This window comes from Eumetopias jubatus, unplaced genomic scaffold (assembly GCF_037043125.1).
Source record: "Eumetopias jubatus isolate StellerSeaLion01/CBP00866 unplaced genomic scaffold, mEumJub1_p1.0 scaffold_9, whole genome shotgun sequence".
In the NCBI taxonomy this organism is placed as follows: domain Eukaryota; kingdom Metazoa; phylum Chordata; class Mammalia; order Carnivora; family Otariidae; genus Eumetopias; species Eumetopias jubatus.
Window position 1 is genome coordinate 128342301 of NW_028274815.1, and position 19897 is coordinate 128362197.

General features: G+C 52.8%; 1 protein-coding gene across 2 annotated transcripts in view; it reads right to left on the minus strand.

Annotated features, from left to right (window-relative positions):
- The window catches only part of PREX1 (phosphatidylinositol-3,4,5-trisphosphate dependent Rac exchange factor 1), a 177450-nt gene that overhangs the window by 15081 nt on the left and 142472 nt on the right, over positions 1–19897 (minus strand). For both annotated transcript variants that reach the window (XM_028125219.2, XM_028125220.2), the window contains exons 17-30: positions 18544–18636; positions 17530–17678; positions 15723–15808; positions 13863–13999; positions 13060–13153; positions 10390–10577; positions 9930–10091; positions 9031–9241; positions 8345–8621; positions 5769–5975; positions 4330–4418; positions 3013–3095; positions 2773–2863; positions 128–256 (exon numbers count right to left, since the gene is read on the minus strand). In XM_028125219.2, coding sequence (XP_027981020.2) covers positions 128–256; positions 2773–2863; positions 3013–3095; positions 4330–4418; positions 5769–5975; positions 8345–8621; positions 9031–9241; positions 9930–10091; positions 10390–10577; positions 13060–13153; positions 13863–13999; positions 15723–15808; positions 17530–17678; positions 18544–18636 — 1996 coding nt within the window. The remainder of the gene's footprint in view (positions 1–127; positions 257–2772; positions 2864–3012; positions 3096–4329; positions 4419–5768; positions 5976–8344; positions 8622–9030; positions 9242–9929; positions 10092–10389; positions 10578–13059; positions 13154–13862; positions 14000–15722; positions 15809–17529; positions 17679–18543; positions 18637–19897) is intronic.

The window sequence follows — 19897 nt, forward strand, 5'->3', positions numbered from 1 at the left end:
GCACCCGCTCTTCCTGTTCCCCTAGGCATGGACAGATATGGGACATGGAGACAGACCCATTCCTGATCCTTCTACATTCCACATTAAGAGCTGAAGGCCACAAAACATCCTTCCCTGCCCAACTCACCTTCCACGTATCTCTGAATGTTGTCCACCAGGGTCTTGATGGAGTTGGGGAGGTTCCAGGGGTCCTCCTGGATGCTGATCTGGATCAAGCTCCGGCCACGGATTGTACACTCTTCTTTCTGTTTGAACTCTGGGGCAGGAAAGTGACAGAGGTAGCTTTGAAGAGCGACGGCACAAAGGCCGATATTCCATCACCAGATTCCAAAGCTCAGAATCCTAGATCAAGGATGCTGGCAGGACTCTTGGGAATTAACCAGTCCATGGAGGGCAAATCCATGGTAAGTGCACTACTGATTCATAATACCACACTCATGGCAGACATCACTAATCGATCTCAGCACTCCTTCCCTCTAGTCTGAGCCTGCTGCTTCTCACAGCTATAACCAATCCAATGCAGACGTCACAAATCAATCACTGCGGGGCGCCTGGGTGGCTCAGTTGGTTAAGCGACTGCCTTCGGCTCGGGTCATGATCCTGGAGTCTCGGGATCGAGGCCCGCATCGGGCTCCCTGCTCAGCAGGGAGTCTGCTTCTCCCTCTGACCCTCCCCCCTCTCATGCTCTCTCTATCTCATTCTCTCTCTCAAATAAATAAATAAAATCTTTTAAAAAAAAATCAATCACTGCATCCTTTTCTCCCAAGTCTGGACATAGTCACAGAAAAATTCCCAGATACTACCTCCTTATAGCCACAACCAGTTGAGCTGGCACATGAGTTATAACCTTTTCCCTATATAGAGAGGGAATTCCTGGCACAGAGACTTGCCTAAAGTCACACAGCTCGGTAATGACAGAGACAGATTTGAACCTGGCCCCCAGCAGGACCATTCAAAGGCCAGGCCACTGTCCTTTGGCCTCTTTTCCTCCTATGAAGTCTCAGGTTTCTGAGATATTTGTGGTTTCTCTGAGTTTGACATTTCTGCTTGTTGAGGCCCATCCCTGGGAGAGATGATCATGAGACAGCAGGAGGGCCAGAGGAGCCAGGACACTCCCACACCTCACCACTTCCTACCCTTAGTTAGGAGCAACTCCTGCACTTAACCGAGAGCTCCTGGAGGTCAGGGGCAGTATCACATCCATCTCAGGGTTCCAAGCACCCAGCACAAGGCCTGGCATAAGCTGGTTCTTTGGAATTACTGGATGGATATGTGTACAGATGGATGAAAGGATGGTAGGTAGGTGAGTGGGTTCATGGATGAGTTGGTGGATGGATGGATGAATGGATGGACAGTGGATGGGTGGTGGGTGGGTGTGCATGTAGACAAGTGGGTGAGTGGGTGGGTGGGTGGGTGGATGGATGAATGGATGGATGGTGGGTAGGTGGGCATGTGGATGAGTGGGTGGATGGATGGATGAATGGATGGACAGTGGGTGGGTGGTGGGTGATAGGCAGGCATGTGGATGTGTGGTGGGTGGGTGGGTGTGTAGACAAGCGGGTGGATGGCTGGATGCATGGCAGGTGAGTGGGTGGATGGGCACGTGGATGAGTTGGTAGATGGATGGTGGGTGGGTGGGCACGTGGATGAGTCAATGGATGGATGGATGAATGGAGGGACAGTGGATGGGTGGTAGGTGGGTGGGTGAGTATGTGGATGGGTGAGCATGTGGGTAAATGAGTATGAGTAGACGGATGGTAGGTAGGTAGATGGATGGACGGCCGGTGGGTGGGTGGTGGGTGAGTGCGGGGCATGTTGATGAGCCAGTGGAGGGATGGACAGTGGGTGGGTGGTGGGTGTGTGGGTGTGTGGACAAGTGGGTGGGTGAGTACAAAGATGGGGGGTGGATGGGTAAGTAGGAGAACAGGCTGGTGGGAGGGCATAAATGTCAATTCCTTTTCTCTCAGTCATTTCAAGAATAAAGTGTCAATTTGGTTCTGGTAAATCCTTAATGCTTCTTTAACTCACTCATCCTTCTCATGAAAGCACAGAGAGCCCTGGGCAGGCAACGGTACCTAATGACAGTATAATGACATTTTTGGTTGGTGCTTCCATTGGATTTAGCATCACGGTAATCATCATTTTATGGCATGTTATACTGGTCTTCCGTATACATAGGGAGGTTAAATAAGTTCTTTCAAAATTAAATTTTTAAAAGGAAAATATTTTCCCAAAAAGTTATGTCAATAATAACAAAGACAACAAATGAATATGGTTTTAAAAAATGTGAAGATGTAAGTAGGCTCTGTGAATGCAGCTAAAATGATGAAGGGGGGATGTGGGAATTTGGCAAGTCCCTGCCCAGTCCTTCCCCCCATGTTACAAACAGGCAGACGGAGGCCCAGAAAGGCTCAGGACCAGTCCAGGGGTCCACAGACTTTTTCTGGGAAGAGCCACAGAGGAACTGTTTTAGGCTTTGTAGGTATATGGTCTCTGTTACAAATAGTCTCTGTCTTTATTTTTACAACTCTTCATTAAAAAAAAAAAAAATCGTTCTCAGTTCATGAAAACAAAACAAGCTGTGGGTGGACATTGCTCAGGAGCTGAACCTGCTGACCCCAGGGTTGGCCCACAACCATCGGGCAGGAGAGGGGCAAAGCTGAGACTACGGCCCAGGTGTCCGGCCCCGTCCAGCACGCATTCCCCGTGGCAGGCCATCTCCCTGCTGGGTGTGAGACGCCATTCCCAGCCTCGGGGCTCCTGTCTGCTCACCTTGCAAGCTGTGGTCCATGGGGAAATGCTTGGTCTCTTCAAAAGCCCTGCTCATGACTGGCCCCTTGAGGAGTGCGTGGATGGAGTCCACCTGTGGGTGGCAGGAAGCTCCAGGTTAGTTTGGCCCCTGCAGCCCTCCAGGGGATGTGACCCACAGCCCCAGATCCTGGCTTATTTGTTCTCACCAGGGGTGGTGGGAGGACCCCAAGGTCAGGCCAGGGGCAGGGACAAACGTCCTACCTGGTTAAAGAGATGTTCCAGGCACCCGTGAAGCTTGTCCTGTTTGTCCGATGGGATCCGCATATCACAGGGAAGCTCATCCCCTGGAAGAAAGCAGCAGCCATGGCCATCAACCATCCCTGCCCCATCCGCACCTTCCCAACCTCTTTGCCAAGAAGGCAGTATAGTGACAAGAGTTCCAAAACCCAAGGCAGATTTGGAGTCTGGCAGACTCAGATCCTGGCTGTGTGACACTGGGCAAATCACTTGCCATCTCTGAGCCTCAGTTCCTTCATCCGCAAAACGGACACCAGGAACTAAAGCATTACACAATGGCAAGTCATTGTTACTATTCCATTCTACAAATGAGGAGCCAGAAAACCAGAGAAAAGGAGCTGGATCCCAAATTTTCCAGATTCATCTCCCAGCTGTTTGAGTTAAATCAGCTGCCACACATAAGCTCCTGCCTAACACCTCCCCAGGGACACTTTATGCGGCTAAACATCTTATGCGATGAAATATTTATCTGAAGTTCAGCAATATTGTCAATTTTACTTGAGCTTCTTTTTCTTCTGTTAAACTGAAGCATAATTACAATTAAATCTGTAGGCACAACAAGTTGGGGATGAGCCCAGAAGGCAGCAGGGACAGTGGGAGCTGGGGAATCGGCGGCCGGGTGATGAGGGCGGGAGAGAGGCTTGTCATCACCCACCCTCTCGTGCCTTGTGAAATAGGAACCATATGAATGTATGACCTATGCACAAAATAAATTTTTTACAGGCCATAATCAATGAAACTAAAATAAAAACAAATTTCAGTCTTTCAGTAAAAGCGGCAAGTACAGTCTAATCTCATTTAGAAACTATTATTTCTGTGTGTCCAGCTGGCCATCCACCCACAGATCCATCTGTGCAGAAATACGCGCTCACCAGTGATCTCCAAATACCACCACTGGTCACTTCTGGGGGACGGGGTGAGACTCTGACTTACTTTCATGTACTTCTTTTGCACTTTTCTGGGTCATTGGAAATGTTGGTTTTGAGCATGTGTCATTTTTATGGAGACCGTCAGGTCACCCTACTTGAGTGACATCAGTCATCACATCCGCCATACGCTTCATCCACGAGTGCCAGGACCTTTGTCTTTCCATTCACTGCTGAGGTCCCAGCACACAGTAGGTGCTCAATAAACAGCTGCTGACTAAGTGATTGAAAGGAAATATACCACCACTCTATGCAAAGTAATACAAAATAATACAAAGTATAATAAAATCAAAATAAGCAAAACAAAATCCCGGTGCGGGGCCCGCTCTCCGGGAGCCCGAGCCATTGCACTCACCAGACCCCATCTCGTCACTGCCCAGGTAGGAGCTGTTACTTCTCACGCTGGTGTAGGACAAGACCGAGTCCCGGTTACTGTTACACTCACTGCAAAGGGGCACAGAGGAAGGGATGAGTCACCCACCCTCTGGATCACACCTTCTGGTCCCAGCTCCCAGAACCCACTTTCCGGAGTGGAGACCAAACCCCTGGCCCCTCCACCCCCAGCGCCAGAGACCGGGAAGGTTGTCTGGGTGGGTTTTCCACGTCTGACAGTGGGGAAACATTTCTAGGCCCCAGCACAGAAATGCAGAAACAGGAGCAGGGCAGTGGATCGTTTCCATCTGTATGGAACTTCTGTCACTCCTCCCGAGGGACAGCCTTGCCCCTGAACACACCTGCAGCGCCACACTCAGCCACACGGCTCTAGTTCTCTCTCCAGCCTGGCTGTGACCTCGTGAGGACGGGGACTGCCCCGGGAGCTCAGAAAGCACAGGAGATCAAAACCCACAATCCCACAATTCTTTCCTTCACCTTTTTGACAATTAAGGGAAAAATCGGAGGACCCAAAAATGTAAAAATGGAACTCCTGGACTATAGACAGGAGGCTCCAAGGACACAGAGCGCCCAGTTAGCCAGAGCATCTCGATGTGTAAACAGCAAGCCAGAACACGGACCAGTGGATCCCCTGAAGACAGAAAGAATGGGGGGGGGGGGGCTGGGGCAAAGGGCTTTCTTGTCCAATTTGGCCAGTTCCATATTTTCTGAAGCACCCTGTAAGATTCTACTTTACTCACAATGGTCAAACGTTACATAACCTTTCACTGGAGACCACAGTGCTTGTTTACTCGAGATAAGAAATTCTATTTGCCCACTATATGGTTTATGATGGGAAACTGAGTTTTTAGTGTTACTTAGCCCACTAATTAGGACTTCACTGATCTGGTTATAATTAACCAGCAGGAAAACAATTCGGATCCTCTCAGAGGGGGGAAAAAAAAAAAAAAACTCTTCCTCCTTGAATCAAATAAAAATAAACGGCGTTTGTTGTAGGAACCATATGTCTTATGTTGAGTTTTAAAACACACCGCAGACCTTGACTTTTTCTTTGCCCACATTCCAACAACAAGTGCGAGCGGAACTGCGGCAAAACAAGTGGGTGGGGACCACAAGGGGCCACAAGGGGCCACAAGGGGCCACAAGGGGCCAGGCCCTGGAACACTGGCCTCGGGGCAGGAGAGCCAAGGGGGCATCTGGGATGTGCTCTGGGGAGCTCAGAGAACCTCCCGGAACCAAACGGTTTAGAACACTGCTCCATCCCACTGTTTTCCAGGAAATGTCCCGCCGATTCCGACTTCCAATGGATCAGTGTCCTCAACTGTCCCCCCTCACCATCCACAGCAAACCCCACATGATCCCCGCAAGCTGCCCACCGCTGCCCCCACGTGACGCCCTCACCTGTAAGAGTCCCGGTAGCTCATGGTGTCATGGCCCGAGTCCTCCTGATCCTCCTCAGACACCTTGAAGCACACCTTCTTGATGCCCCCGTGGTCGGCCCTGTCCATCTCGCTCTCCTCGCTGACCAGCGGGGAGGATGAGGCCTCCTCGGCCAACGGCGGATCGCAGGACCCACCAGAGATGGGCTCCGTGATGGTGGACAGCAACCTGTGGGAGCAAAAAGTGTCAAGTTAAAGGAACAGGCCCACAGCTTCACTCTCCTCCAGGGAGGTCCAAGATAAGGCCCTGACCTCGGGCCTCACCTCTGACCCAAAACACAGGGAGCCTAAGCTCTAAGGGAGCTTCTAATCCCTTCCCTGAAAAGCCGGCCAGCAACGCAGCAGATACACATACACCGTCCCTCCTGTAGGGGGCGTGAGGTTGATGTCATGGGGAAGCCGCAAGAGGCTCAAAAGCGCAAGAACACAACTAGGAAACTGACTATAAGTGGCCCTGAGAGCAAATCTCTCCAGCTTTGTAGGCCGTACAGTCGGCTACTACTCAACTCAGCTGTTGTGGTGGGAAAGCATCACAGACAAGATGTAAACAAATAGGAACGGCTGTGTTCCAATCAAACTTTATTTAAAAAAAAACAAACAGTGGGCTGGGCTGAATTTGGTCCATAGGTCACAGTTTGTCAGTCCTTGGCACAGAATATAATGGTTAAGAGCACCGGGGTTTTAAGACAGACCCCAGATTCAAATCACAATGCTACCATTTCCCAGCTTAGAGACCTAAAGCAACTCTTTAACCCCTCTGAGACTCAGTTTCTTCAGCTGTAAAATGCAGTCCTATCAGTATTTATGTCCTAGGCAGCTATAAAGATGAAGGGACCTTAAGGACGCCTGGGTGGCTCAGCCAGTTAAACGTCTGCCTTCGGCTCAGGTCATAATCCCAGGGTCCTGGGATCAAGCCCCACATCGGGCTCCCTGCTCAGCGGGGAGCCTGCTTCTCCCTCTCCCTCTGCCTGCTGCTCTATCTGGGCTCTCTCCGTCTCTGTCAAATAAATAAATAAAATCTTTAAAAAAAAAAAAGGGGGGGACTTAAAATGTAAAACGTAAAATGTTTAGAAAAATGTCTGGTACCTTGCAAGCGATCAACAAACCCTGGCTGACATAATCCTACTATACCTCAAAAAGGTCAGTATTAGGATTAGCCCCATTTTACAGGTGAGGCTCAGAGAGGTGAGGCAACTAAGTCGCACAGCTCTTGTCTCCAGACCCTACATTATTGTTCCTTTATCATGGACAATTTCCAACTCCCAAAAGCAGACGGAACAGTATGAGAAGCCCCAGGTACCCAGCAGCTAGCTGCAGCCTTGGCAACTCAGGGCCCACCTCCGTCTCCTCACTTGTTCCCACTGCTTCTGCCTGTGCTGGAGTATTTAAAACAAATCTAAGATAGCATATAATTTCCCCCATAAATACTTCCATGTACGTCTCTACGTAAGGACTTTCATTTAAAGCAACGTTCTTAACTGCCACCCCACCCCCGCCCCCCAGAAACATTTAGCAATTTAGCACATTTCCTGAGAGGCAGACATTTAGCAATGTCCAGAACCATTTCTATTTGTCACAACTGACATGGGGGACAAGGGAGGCACTTCTGGCCTCCAATGAGTAGAGGCCAGCGACGCCACTAAAAATCTTCCAGTACACAGGACGGCCCCACAACAAAGAATGATCCAGCCCAAAACGCCACTAGTGTCAAGACTGAGAAACACTCTTTCAAACATAACCAGACTGCTATCACCATACCTAACAAAATTAATAATTCCTTCATACCATCTAGTACCCCCATCCACATTCAAATGTCCCTGACAGTCTCGAAGGGGTCTTTTCACAGATGGTGTGTTAAAAACAGAATCTTGACCAGGTCCAGATGCTGCATGTGGCTTATGTGTGTCTCAAGTCTCTCCTCCTCCATCCTGTACCTGCTCCCCACCCACCACCATTTACGTGTTAAAGAGACTGGGTCACTTGTCTTCTAGAATCACCCACCCTATGGATTTGGCCAACTGCGTTCCCAAAGTGCCATTTCAGCACCCTCTATGCCTCACATCCCGTCGCCGAGTAGTGAGACCCAGACTTTGGCTGGAGGACACGCATTTCCATTGTGTGTCCTGTGGCAAGACACCAAAAAGGACATGTCTAGCTGTCTCCCTTTCTGCAAGGACAGTTCCCCCCAAACCTTTCTCCAAATAGTGTCAGCCTCTCTTAATGATCGCTGCCCACATCCATTATTTCACTAGAGCAGTCGTTCTCAATCAGGGGGTACTCCGCCCACCCCACCCCATCCCCCCGCCCAGGGGGCATTTGGCAATGTCCAAGGACACTTTTGGCTGTCACAACCTCGGACCAGGGGAGCTACAGCATCTCGCGGATAGAGACCAGGGGCATCGCTAAGTTGCCTATAAGGTAACCGACAGCCCCCCCCCACTACAAAAGGTTATTCTACCCAAAATATCGCCATTGCTGAGGCTGGCAAATGCTGACCCTCCCCCTCACTGCCCTGTTCCCTCTGGGGTCAGAGCGCACCTGTTGATCTGGGTGACATACTGCTTCATCTCCTTCAGAGCCACATCGAGTTTGGTGAAGAGCTGCCGGTAGGCTCCCTGGACCTCACGGTCCTCCTGCTTGAGTAGGAAGCTCAGGCCCCGGTCCTCCTGGCCAGTGGTTTCACTGGCTGACCCAAAGCCACTGTCATTGAGGCCCTGGTGTTGGGGGTCCCCGTCCGCCGCAGGCAGGCACTTCCAGGATGGGGCAGCCATGGTGGTGATACAGTGTTGGGTATAGGACATGGGGTTCAGGTGGCCTACAGTGGAGGGAGGGGGAGCTCACTTGGAAAGAGCCTCCTGGCACCCCATACTCCTTAGACAGAAATATACAAACCTATCTCGAGGATCCCAATGAGTGAGAAAAACTCCCTGTTAAATATTCTTTTAATCCACTAGATGACTTCGAGAAGAAAGTTTCAGTTTGGTGCTAATATGCTTTTAACTACCGTGAAACTTTTCCTGACTAGAATACAGACATGATGGCTGGTACTCCAGCAGCTACTTTATATCGTAAGGCATCCTTCAGGAAGGAAGCCACATCTAGAGATGGTGGGGATGACAGACTGGGGAGCCACCATTCTAGCCCTGGACTGCTGGCGTCCTGACATGGTTCCATTTATGTATCTATAGACCTGAACACAACATCTAACAGAAACATGCAGTTACCTTGCTCAGGGTCAAGGCCGATGAGGGAGGGTTTACGACCGAAACGGATACTAAAGGACCTGCCAACTGAGGGAGTGGTCTTGGGGTAGGACACTTCCATGAGGTTGACGTGGCAATTGGTGGGGCAGAAGTCCAGGCCACACAGCGGATGGGGTTCCAGGGATGCTTGTTTGAAGGGTGGGCTGACCCTGCTCTTCAGTTGGGCTGCAAACTGAGAAAAGTGGGGTACATAGGGTCATGATTCAGGGGCCTGGGAACGCCGGCCCAACCCCAGCACCCACTTCATCCTAGCCTAGGCCAGACATTCCAAACCCGGACAAATGCCAATAGCTTCAAATGGAAAAAAGCAGACTCCCCTACACTGCCTTTCACTGCATCCAGATTTCAGTGAAGGTGTAGAGAAATCTAAGGCCTCCAAGCACCTACCCACATTCATTTCTTCATCTTAGCTGCCCTGAGCTATCCTTGAGGAACTATCTCTCCCCAGCCCACAGTCCATGAGGTGTAGGTAAGGCTGGCCTTCCCAATCCTGCAGTGATTTGTACAGGGTTAGACAAGGGACCCAAGCCAAGCCAATAAGAGTTCCCACTGAGTTCCTTTTCTCTGGGGTCGCTAAGGCTAGAGCTACTGGGAACCATTCTGTCACCATGCAAGAAGGGCCTGCCTAAAGGCAAAGCCAACCCAGGAAAGCAAAGGCATGAGAAGGAGAGAGAGGCCACATTCCCGTGATGGTGTGATGGCTGTTTGAGCACCTGGATGCAACCACGCCCAAAGTTCATCTCTGGACTCTTCAGTAACATAAACCAATAAATGCTCCTGTTTGTTTAATCTACGTCAGGTTGGATTTTGACATTTACAACCAAAATACCCCAGGCTGAGACCCTCTGGGGTGCAAGTACCTCCTGATAGCAGGCGATTCTCTGGCCGATGCTCTCCAGCTTGGTGTCACAGATGTTGCGGAACTCATAGTGGGACATGGTCTTGATGTTGTTGTTCAGGGCCATGAGCCGCCCACAGTTCTGCACAAAGACACTGTCATCGGCAGCAAAGGCCTTGAGGATCTGCAGAAACATGAACAACCACTCAGCGCTCACTGTGCACCAAGGAAGGTCTTAAGCAGTTTATCTACAGTGGTTCCTGTATGCCTAGTAATAACCCTGGGAGATAGCGTCTGTTACTGGCCAATTTGGCAGATAAATAAGCTGAGGCTAAAGAGAAAAAAAAAAAAAAGCTACTCTCCTAAATCCCACAGCTACCAAGTGGTTGGGGCGGCAACTAGACTTCAGGGCTCCAGGCTAAGTTTGAGGAAATGAGAATGAGGTGCTCCATCCCCCAGGGCAGGGCAGCACCCAGCAAGACCTTGGCAGCGAGGCTGAAGCAGCCACGGGGTTCCACGATCTTCTCCAGCACATGGCACTTGACACCTGCAGTGCTCACATACTCATACACCACACCATGCTCCAAGTGTACGTTGTCCACAGTCAGGGTGACCACAGGGCTGTCCTCATGCAGGCTCAGCTGCGGCCCCAGGGACAGCAGGGGGAAGTCTGGAAGCCAAAGAGACAGACAGCGCTGAGAAGGGGGCACCACCCCCCAGCCCAGCCCATGCCCAACCCAGCACTGCAGTGGCTCATGTGGGACATGACAGGGGGATGAAGCCTGTGCTGCAGCTCTGACCATTCTGGCCAGCCCACTCTCACTCACTCCTTGTCCTCGATTTTTCTTCTAGGAACCAACCTTTGTGCCCCATTCCCAGTCTCTGTGGCTCAGAAGAAGGAAGCCCTAACCACACCCTTCCCCAGAGGCACAGGCCTGGCCAATCAGCAATTCAGGAACAAGCATGTGACCCGAGCCAGGCCAATGAGAGTCAAGTCTGGGACTTTTGTTGGATCTACAAAGAGGAGACGTTCTCTTTTTCAACTGCGGATTCCAAGTCGCTGGAACCATCACAGGCAGAAAACAGTGTGTAAAAGAGAAACCAATGTTTTTATGGACCCCCAGCTCCTAGAACAGGGGCTGGCAGATAGCAGGTGTTTCTCCTTGTTGAACAGAAGATCAGAAACTGTCAGCTCCTCTCAGCATATCTGACCATCATTATCAGGGTTCCCCCACCTGCTGGGGAAGAAGGCCACAGCCCTTTCCTCTCCGAGGGCATAAAGCAGGCTCAGAGCTGCCTGTTGGCCTCTCCTCCCTCCCCATCAGCCTGTCCCCTTCAAGATCCCTCTGCCAGGCTGTGTGTGCTTCAGCAGTAGGGGGATTGCTCCCCAAACAACCCCATAAACCCTGTTCTTTGCTGACCCTGAATGGACCAGCGAGGAGCCCACAAATGTCAGGTGCAGAGGTATCCAAAGCCCCTACTCTTCCCACAGCCTCTGCCTCTCTACCTCCAGCCCAGCAGAAACACAGGGCAGAATCCAGAGAAGCCACTGGAGTAAACAGGCTACTATTCAAACTACACATTTACTGAGTGCCTACGATGTGCCAGGCACAGTTCTAGGCTCTGAGGATCCAGCAAGGAAGAAAGCAAACAAAACCCCTGCCCTCGTGGATTTTATGCTCTGGTGGGGAAAACACCAGACAAACAGGTGTATGATATGTTAAGTAATACTCGCAGTGAAGAAAAATAAAATAGGATAAGGAGACACTGAGGAACAGAGAGTGCTTGACCAGGGCACACAGGTGGCCTCCCCGATAAGGTGACATCTGAGCAGAGAGCTGAGTGAGGTGAGGAGCATGAGGCAAGAGTACTCTGGAGGAGAGGCAGGCAAGGCAGGGGGAGACTCCAAGTGCAAAGGCCCTGGGGCAGGAGTATATTTGGAATTTGAGAGCAAGAGACTGGAGTGGATGGAGCAGAGAGCACCAGATGAAAAGTGCTGGGAGGTACGGCTGGAGAGCCAGGCCTGGGCTGTCAGACCATGAGGAGGAGGACTCGGGCTTTGCCTGGAGGAGGGTGAGAGTCACCAGAAGGTTCTGTTCTGTTTTTTGAGAATAGCCTGTAGGAGGACAGGGAGAACAGTGAGCGGGCTACTGCAGGGGTACTGGTAAGAAATGATGGTGGCTTAGGCCAGGCAGCGACGGAGGGGGTAGGAAGGGGTCAGATTCTGGATGCAGGAGGAAGGCAGGGCAACAGGCGTGCTGCTGGGATCAAGGTGGAGGGAGAGAGGAGAAAGAGAACAATCGAGATGTACTCCGAGGTGTGGGGCCTAAGAATATGGAAGGATGGAGCAGGGGCACTTAGGGGAGGACTGAGCTTCGGGGGGAGGTTAGGGTTTCAATCTGGGTCATGCTCAGTGTGCCAGGCCTGCTGGACATCCCAGGGATGGCAGGTAGAAAGACGGGTCTGGAGTCCAGAGCTGAGGCTGGGCTAGAGATAAAGAAGGGAGCCCGCGGTGGACTGAATACTGGCCCCCAGAAGATGCCCGTGCCCTAAGCCCTGGACGGACCCTGTAAGTACGCTGTGCCATGGCAAGGGGGGGATTATGGTTGCAGACGGAATTAAGTTTGTTAAACAACTGCCTTTATAATAAGGAGATTATCCTGGGCTATCCAGACGAGCCCAGTGTGACCACACCGTCCTTTACGTGGGGAAGATAGAGGCAGAAGAGTCAGAATTGGAGAGCGAGGGCAGTGTGAGGGGGACTCAGGCCAACGCCACTGGCTCTCAAGATGAAGGAAGGGACCACGTGCCCAGGAACGCAGGAAGCTTCTAGAAGCTGCAACAGGCAAGTATACAGATTCTCCCCTAGAGCCCCAGAAAGGAACAGAGCCCCGCTGACACCTGCCTGATGGCCCAGTGAGACTCACTGTGGACGTCTGACCTCCAAGTGCTGTGAGGTAGTAACTGTGTGTGTGTGTGTGTGTGTGTGTGTGTGTGTGTGTGTGTGTGGCACTGTGTTACAGCTGCAAGCAGAAAGTAACACAGAGCTGATGGCACCAACACGGCCTGGCCGGGAGCAGGGAGGAGCACGGACGCAGAAGAGGACCAGTCCCCACTGGAGTCTCAGCCACACGGCCCGCCTGTCCCGTTACCTGAGTCAGACTGGGGGTCCTCGCCGGGGGCCTCCTGGCTGGTTCGGGCCTCCTGGGCATCCTCGTGGGTGTGGTAGACCCACTGGTACAGACCCTACCAGAGGGCAGAGTAAGAGGGCGCCATGACACCAGGAGCCCGGGGAGGAACGGATGGGGCTAAGGGGCAGACCGTTCCCTGACTCCAAAGCCCAGGCTTCTAGCCTGCTGGTGACACCATCTTTGGAGAGTCCTCTAAGACTCCACTCTGGACCCTTCCTGAGGGACCTTCAATCATGCTCCGCCCTCACCCTCTAGAGTCTACGCTCTGCAGAGAAGCCAGAGGAGAGGGGAGCCTTTGGAAACAAGGTCAGACCCATGGGAGCAGCCCCGCTGTCTCTCCTGCAGCCCCAGGGCCCACAAACATGCTGGGCACATAGCAGGTTTTCAATAAACAGCTTACTGGATGAACCAATGAATGAGTGCCACCCACCCCAGGACCCCGGCCCCCAACCCAACTACAACATCAACTTTTACCATCAACTCTTTGCCCAATGTGCTATGTAGTAAGAAAAGAGGGTCTTATCACACCCATGTCACAGCTGTGACAATCAAGACCGTGAGATATCAGGGCCCAGCTCCTCTGGTTCAGGCGGACAGAGCACGCAAGAGCCCAAGCCCAGCTCAGCCCTGCAAGGTAGGGAGCCCCACCCCACCCCAAGCGCTGGGGTGCCTTCAGGCTTCCCCACAAGGAAGGGAGGTGGCCCTCAGCCCCCCGCCCCACTGAGCAGGGCTCCCCTGATCCCCCTGGCTGCTGGCTGGCTCACCAGGGCCTCTTCGTGGCAGTTCCGGAATGCCTGGAAATGCTCTAGGACCTCCGGCGCACCATCACTCACCACGTTGTTGCCATTGACCTTCAGGATGCACTGGCCAGCACAGAGCCCTGTGGCCGCAGCCTCAGAGCCTAAGGGAACAAGAGTGTCTGAGGGTGGACGCAAGGCAGAGAGCCTGGAGCAGCGGCAGCAAGGGCAAGTAACCAGATGAACGCTGTCCCCTACCCCACCCACCACCCCAACCCCCCCCACACACACACCCAGACATTCCACCCCCATCCCTTCCACCCTAGAGCCACTCTCCAACCCACTCCAGTAGGTAGGACAGGGACTGGCATTCCCATTTCGCAGAAGAAACTGAGGCTCAGAGAAGTAGCAGCGAGCCCAAGGTCACACAGCAAGGAAGGCTAGACTTGAACACGGGTACGTTTCACTCTAGAGCTTCGTCTCCTTTAAAATCCCTCAACAACCTGTGATCCCGTGACAGGATCAGCCCCATTTTGCAGACAGCGAAACAAAGGCTCAGAAAGGCAAAATGACTCTCTCAAGGTCACTCAGTGAGGAGACGCCAGGATTCAAACCCAGGTCTACCAGACTTCAAGTGCATGCTTTTTTGGGTATACCATGGCTCCCAAACTACAGGTCTTGGCCCCCAGGGTTTTGTGTGGTTAACAGGAAGAGTCTGGAAATACAGATGAATGCCAAGCTCCATCCGCGCCTGAGAGAAGGTCAGGTCTGCTTGGTGTGATGGCGACGAGTACCAGCCCGGACCCAGGGGCTGGTGTTCAAAACGTGGCTCTGCCACTGACCACCCGTGACCTCTGGCATGCTCCCCAACCTCTCTGCGCCTTGGGCTCCTCATCTGTCAAAAGAGGACACTAATAATATCTACTCAGAGTGTTCTCGAGAGATTTGGGGAGCTAAACGTCTAAAGCATTTAGCCCCATGTCCTGTCCTTAGTAAGTGCTCAAGAAATATTAGCTGCTTTACTATTTTAGCCTGGCTCACCTACAAACACCTATTCTTCTCTTGCAGATGCTACAAGGCAGGCCTTCTCACCTCGGTACCACTGACATTTGGGGGCCGGGTAAGCCTCTGCCATGGGACCCTCTGTGCAGGCTCAGGCTGTTCAGCAGCCTCCCTAGTCTCTATCCTTGAGAGGCCACCCCAGTTCTGACGACCAAAGATGTCTCCAGAGAGTGCAGATGCCCTCTGCAGGGTGAAAGGGCCCCCAGTCAAGAACCATTACATTAAGAAGAAAATAAAAACCCACTTTAAAATAGTTAACGAATTCTTGGTAGCTTTCTGCCGTGATATGCATTTTCTTCATCAACTCATGTTACAAGTACAACTCTGACCACAAAAGTGGACAGTTCATGTTTCAACTTGAAAAGTGGGGCCCTCAGATACAAAGAGGGCTCGGAGCCCAGAACCTCAGAACTATCTGGTCTCATCTCCAGGAGAGAGCTAAGCAGCACGCAAGGAGGAGGCACCACGAAAGCAGGGGTCTCTGACTGTTGGCCCTTGGGCTGGATCTGACCACAGAAATGTGGCCAAAATTCTCATTTCTGGCTTCCTTTAAAAACTCATTCCTACCTGGCAATAATGAGCTTGAGCTGAGGGAAAACTAACCCCTTTTAAAGTGAGCATGTCTTTTTTCACCTGGCCATAGCCCTCACCATTCCCTATGCGTTGCCCTCCGCCATCCGTTTGTGACTACCTGACCCCCAGAGATGTCAGCGCTTGCATGCCTTTGTTCCAGGCGAGGAAAGGAAGGGCTAATGAAGCACAGGCCTGCTGGTCACACACACAGACCCATCTCCCAAGGTCCCCCTCTCTGTCTGCGAGGCTCACCTCTGCCCACGGCGTAGACATACGGCGGGGCAGCTCCACGGATCTGGAAGCACAGAGCCTCTGGATGGTCAGGAACTTTGATGATCCTGCACCAGGTAGGAACAGACGTAAGAGAAAGCAGTAGTATGCCCAATAGCCCAGGGGGCCACCCTGGGAGCTCCTGCCTCCCAGACTTTGGGGAAATCCCACCCAAAGGAGTAGCAATGCTAGACTTTCGGCTCCCAAAGAGACAGACAAACCTCATTTAACCAGAGCCCGTACCTCTGGCATCTTTAATGACTCAGAACCACCCGCCCTGCCCTTGGAGATTGAATCCATGCACAGAAATCCCAGGTCACCCTCCTACACCTTCTCTTGTCAGTCTCCTGGTGAGAGGGGGCCTCTCGGTGGTCAAACCAGCCCCCTAGGCAGCGCATACTTTGTTCAACAACCACAGAGGGGAGGGTGAGAAGTGACTCAGAACATCTTGGTGCTGACTCTAGAAAAACGCCCACGAGTGTCCCCTAGAGAACGCAGTTCGAAAGGCCAGGTCTTGGCCATTCCGCAGGTGGAAGGCCAGAGCAGAGGGAGCCGCGCCTGCCCAGGGCCGTGCGGTGGGCGACATTCATCCAGCGGCTTTGATGCAACTACCTGCTTCCCTGTCAAGGGCACGTCCCCCACAGTGGGCCTCAGGATCATCCTCCTATCCCCACCTGCCAGATAAAACCATCGAGGGAGCCTGTTCTCAAGCCCTAGGCATTTCCAGAACTTTAAGCAGGCACATTCCCTTGGGTGATTTCTGCCACTTCCACATACCAAACTATCAATCATCTTCCCTAAACTGGCTTGCCTTTCTCACTGGAAGAATCATAGTTAAAACTTTCCATCACTCCCGTCAACAGGAAACCGGGAGCATCTGCCTTAAATAGAAGACAGAAAAGAAAACCAAATGCACAGTTTTTAAAATAGAAAATGCTTCTCCCTGCACCTATATCTGGCATCCGACCACTTCTCACCACCTCCACTGCTGCCACACTGGGCTGGGCCAGGCCACCAGCCTCCTCACCACTCCCCTGCTTCTACCTTTGCCCCTGACAATCCAGTCTCCACCTGCAGCGAGAGGGATTCTTCCAGAACCTATGTCACATCATGCCTTGCCTCTGCTCAGAACCTTCCAGTGGCTCCATGGTCCTTACCATGGGCACAGAGTCCTACAAGGCCTGGCCTCCCTTGTCTGGTGGACCTCATCACCCACCCCTCCCTCTCACTCACTGTGCTCCACCCCATCAGCTTCCTCACTGTTGCTCAAAGATATAAGCCATGGTTCCACCCCAGGACCTTTGCACTAGCTGTCTCCTCTGCCTGGAATGCTCTTCCTCCCTTGACTCTCTCTCTTCCCTCCTCGGTCTTCACCTCAGTTCTGAGGTGACCGCCATCCCTCCACACAGCCCATCTCCTTTCCCAGCTGTAGAGACTGGCCCAGGCTTACTACCTCCCGGTTCACTATGTCTCTTACTTCCCTGTTTTGTTTTACTGCCTGTCTCCTGCCCTACCCTCCAACTAGACTGAGACCTACGAAGGGTAGGAATGTGTCCACCCAGACATGGCTGGATCCCCAGGGCCTGAAACAACACACAGCACCTAGTGGGCACTCAATAAACAACTGCTGAATGAATGAAAGTAGCAGCCTCATGTCACATGCCTGCAGAATGAGCCCCATCCGTGGGGAACCAGGACAGCTCAGGCCCCCCGCCACCGCCCCGGGCACTCAGGCAACTCCTCAGCCCGAGAGGAAGATGGGCCAACACCCCATCATGGGGACACTCACTCTTTGGCCTTGGTGGCTACCAGGAGGCGCAGAGGGCGGCGGGAGCAGAAAGACTGGTTCAGGATGGACTCCACCTCAGCAAAGGGCCTCAGGAACACCAGATCCTCATTGACGGAGTAGATCTTCCTCCCTACCTGCAGGCCAGCCATCTTGGCGGGGGGTGTTGGGGGAGACACACACCAGGTTACTAGCCTCCCTTTCTCCTCACCGGGAGACCTGGCTGTGCTCAGGCAGCACAGAGCCAGCCCTGGGACCGAGCGTGCCCAGACTGAGCCCCCCAAGGCAACCCCGCTCCCCGCTGTGGTGAGCAGTTAAGTGGCTGGGGAGGCGCAGTTCCAGCCGTTGAGCTGAAGGGAAGCCTGCAGGTGCTAACGGGAAAGACGTTTTCCTTGAGGAGAAACTGCCCTAACCTGCCCCTGCTTCCCACCTGCCGTGTGAGGACACAAGGCATCGAACTGGGGCGGCCACCCTGTGACCATGACGGCTCGGCCAGGAAGGCCAGAGGTGCTGACCCCGAACCGAGATGCACAGCCACCGTCTTCTAACCACCTACATAATGGCTCCAGCCACTGAGAGGCGAGCACGTGGCCACCTGCCGCCCAAAGCCCCCCTAACCGCTACAAGGACACAGGTGGAGCGCCCAGATGGTGCGGTAGGTGCCTCCCCCCACCCACCTCCACAGCCCCGGAGGCAGCTGGGAGGACCAGGGCTGAACCCTTGGCCTCCCCAGGCTCTCCCTCCTCCCTCGCCTACAGGTCAGGTCCATGGCAGAGCCACCAACTTGTCCTATTCAACTACCTGATTCAGAAACCCGCTTTTCTCCTGGACCTCCCCACGGGGCCATGAGGGGAGCCAGGGGCACACACGCTGGGAAGACAGCCCCGAGCAGGGGGCTCCCTCGCAGCTCCCCGTAGAGCCTGCAGGCGAGACCGCTCTGGCCTGAGTGTGCCCCCACGGGACAACGAGCAAGGAGGAAGCACGGACATTGCGGGCGGCCCCTCTGAGAGGCCTCACCTCAGCCAGCGAGCCCCGCTGGACCGACTTCACCACTATGGCCTTGTTCTTCTCCTCGATGTCGAAGCCGTAGTCCTCCTCCTGGGGCAGGATCTGAGGGCCCAAGGCAGGAGAAACCCAGAGAGATGGTGAGCAGGGCCTACAGCCAGCCCCACCATGGCCCCCACGAGACCGTGATCCTACCAGCTCCTTGTGCCCCAGACCTACATGGAGTAGGGGTGCGTGGCAGAATGACGTTAAATACAAAGAGCACTCAGTACACAGTAGGTGCTCAATACGTACCCATCAAGCGAAGACACACCACCTGGCTCGTGCCTCAGGCTGGTGCTGATCACATACTTTTTGCTTTTCACTGCCTATCTCCCCTTTCCCCTCCCAACCTCCCCTTTCTCCTCCCAAGCACCAAGTCTCCTCGGTTATACACCACTGTCCCCCTATCTGCTGGCAAACTGTACGTGCTCAGTAAGAATTTGCTGGCTTAATGAATGAAACAGATCCAAAGGTGGCCAGCCACCAAGAACTTGCGGATAGGAAAGGAGTTTAGGGAGCAGTCCCTCCAAGCTGCAGGGTGGCAAGCAGGTTGGGAGGTTTGGGAGTCCAGTGGTGAGGGGAACACCGACAAATGCATTCATTTGTTCAACGAATCTTTCCTGAGCTGCTGCCTATTACATGAGCCAGGTGCTTTACTGGGCACTGGAAACAGTGTTGGACAAGACAAGACAGTTCCTGCCCTGCTGCAGCCGACTATCTAGTGGGGAAGACAGACTACAAACAAATGAACAAAGAAATATAGAATGTGATACAGGGAGTGTATATAGTCTGAATTAAAATAAAGCACTTAAGGGGATAGACCATGGTGTGGCAAAGGTCCCAGAGGAGGAGTTATCTGAGCTGAGACCTGAATGAAATGAGGAACAGAACTTTATGAAGAGTGGAAGAAGTGTTCCAGGCAGAGGGCACAGCATGTGCAAAGGCCCTGAGTCAGGCCCACAGTACTCGAGGACAAGAGAGGAGATCAGAGTGGCTGGGGTGGGATGAGGGAGGGGAGAACACAGGAGATGAAGCTGGAGAGGTAGGGAGAGTCTTGGAGACCATGATGATAAACTGGATTTCATCCCAAGCATGATGGGAAGGCACTGGTGGGTTTTATAGTGGGAGAAATGGGAATCTGCATATTTATGGGACCCCCGTAAGTACCACAGGAGAGAAGTTAATGGTGCCATCCTCATATGAGTCAGACATTAGCCCCAACTCTGGTTGTTGCAGGAGATCTAACCTGCTGAGCCTCCCTCTCGGCCGCCTCCTGCGGACCAGGCATGAAGATGGAGGTGGCTGGTCATCGGTAGGCAGAGAA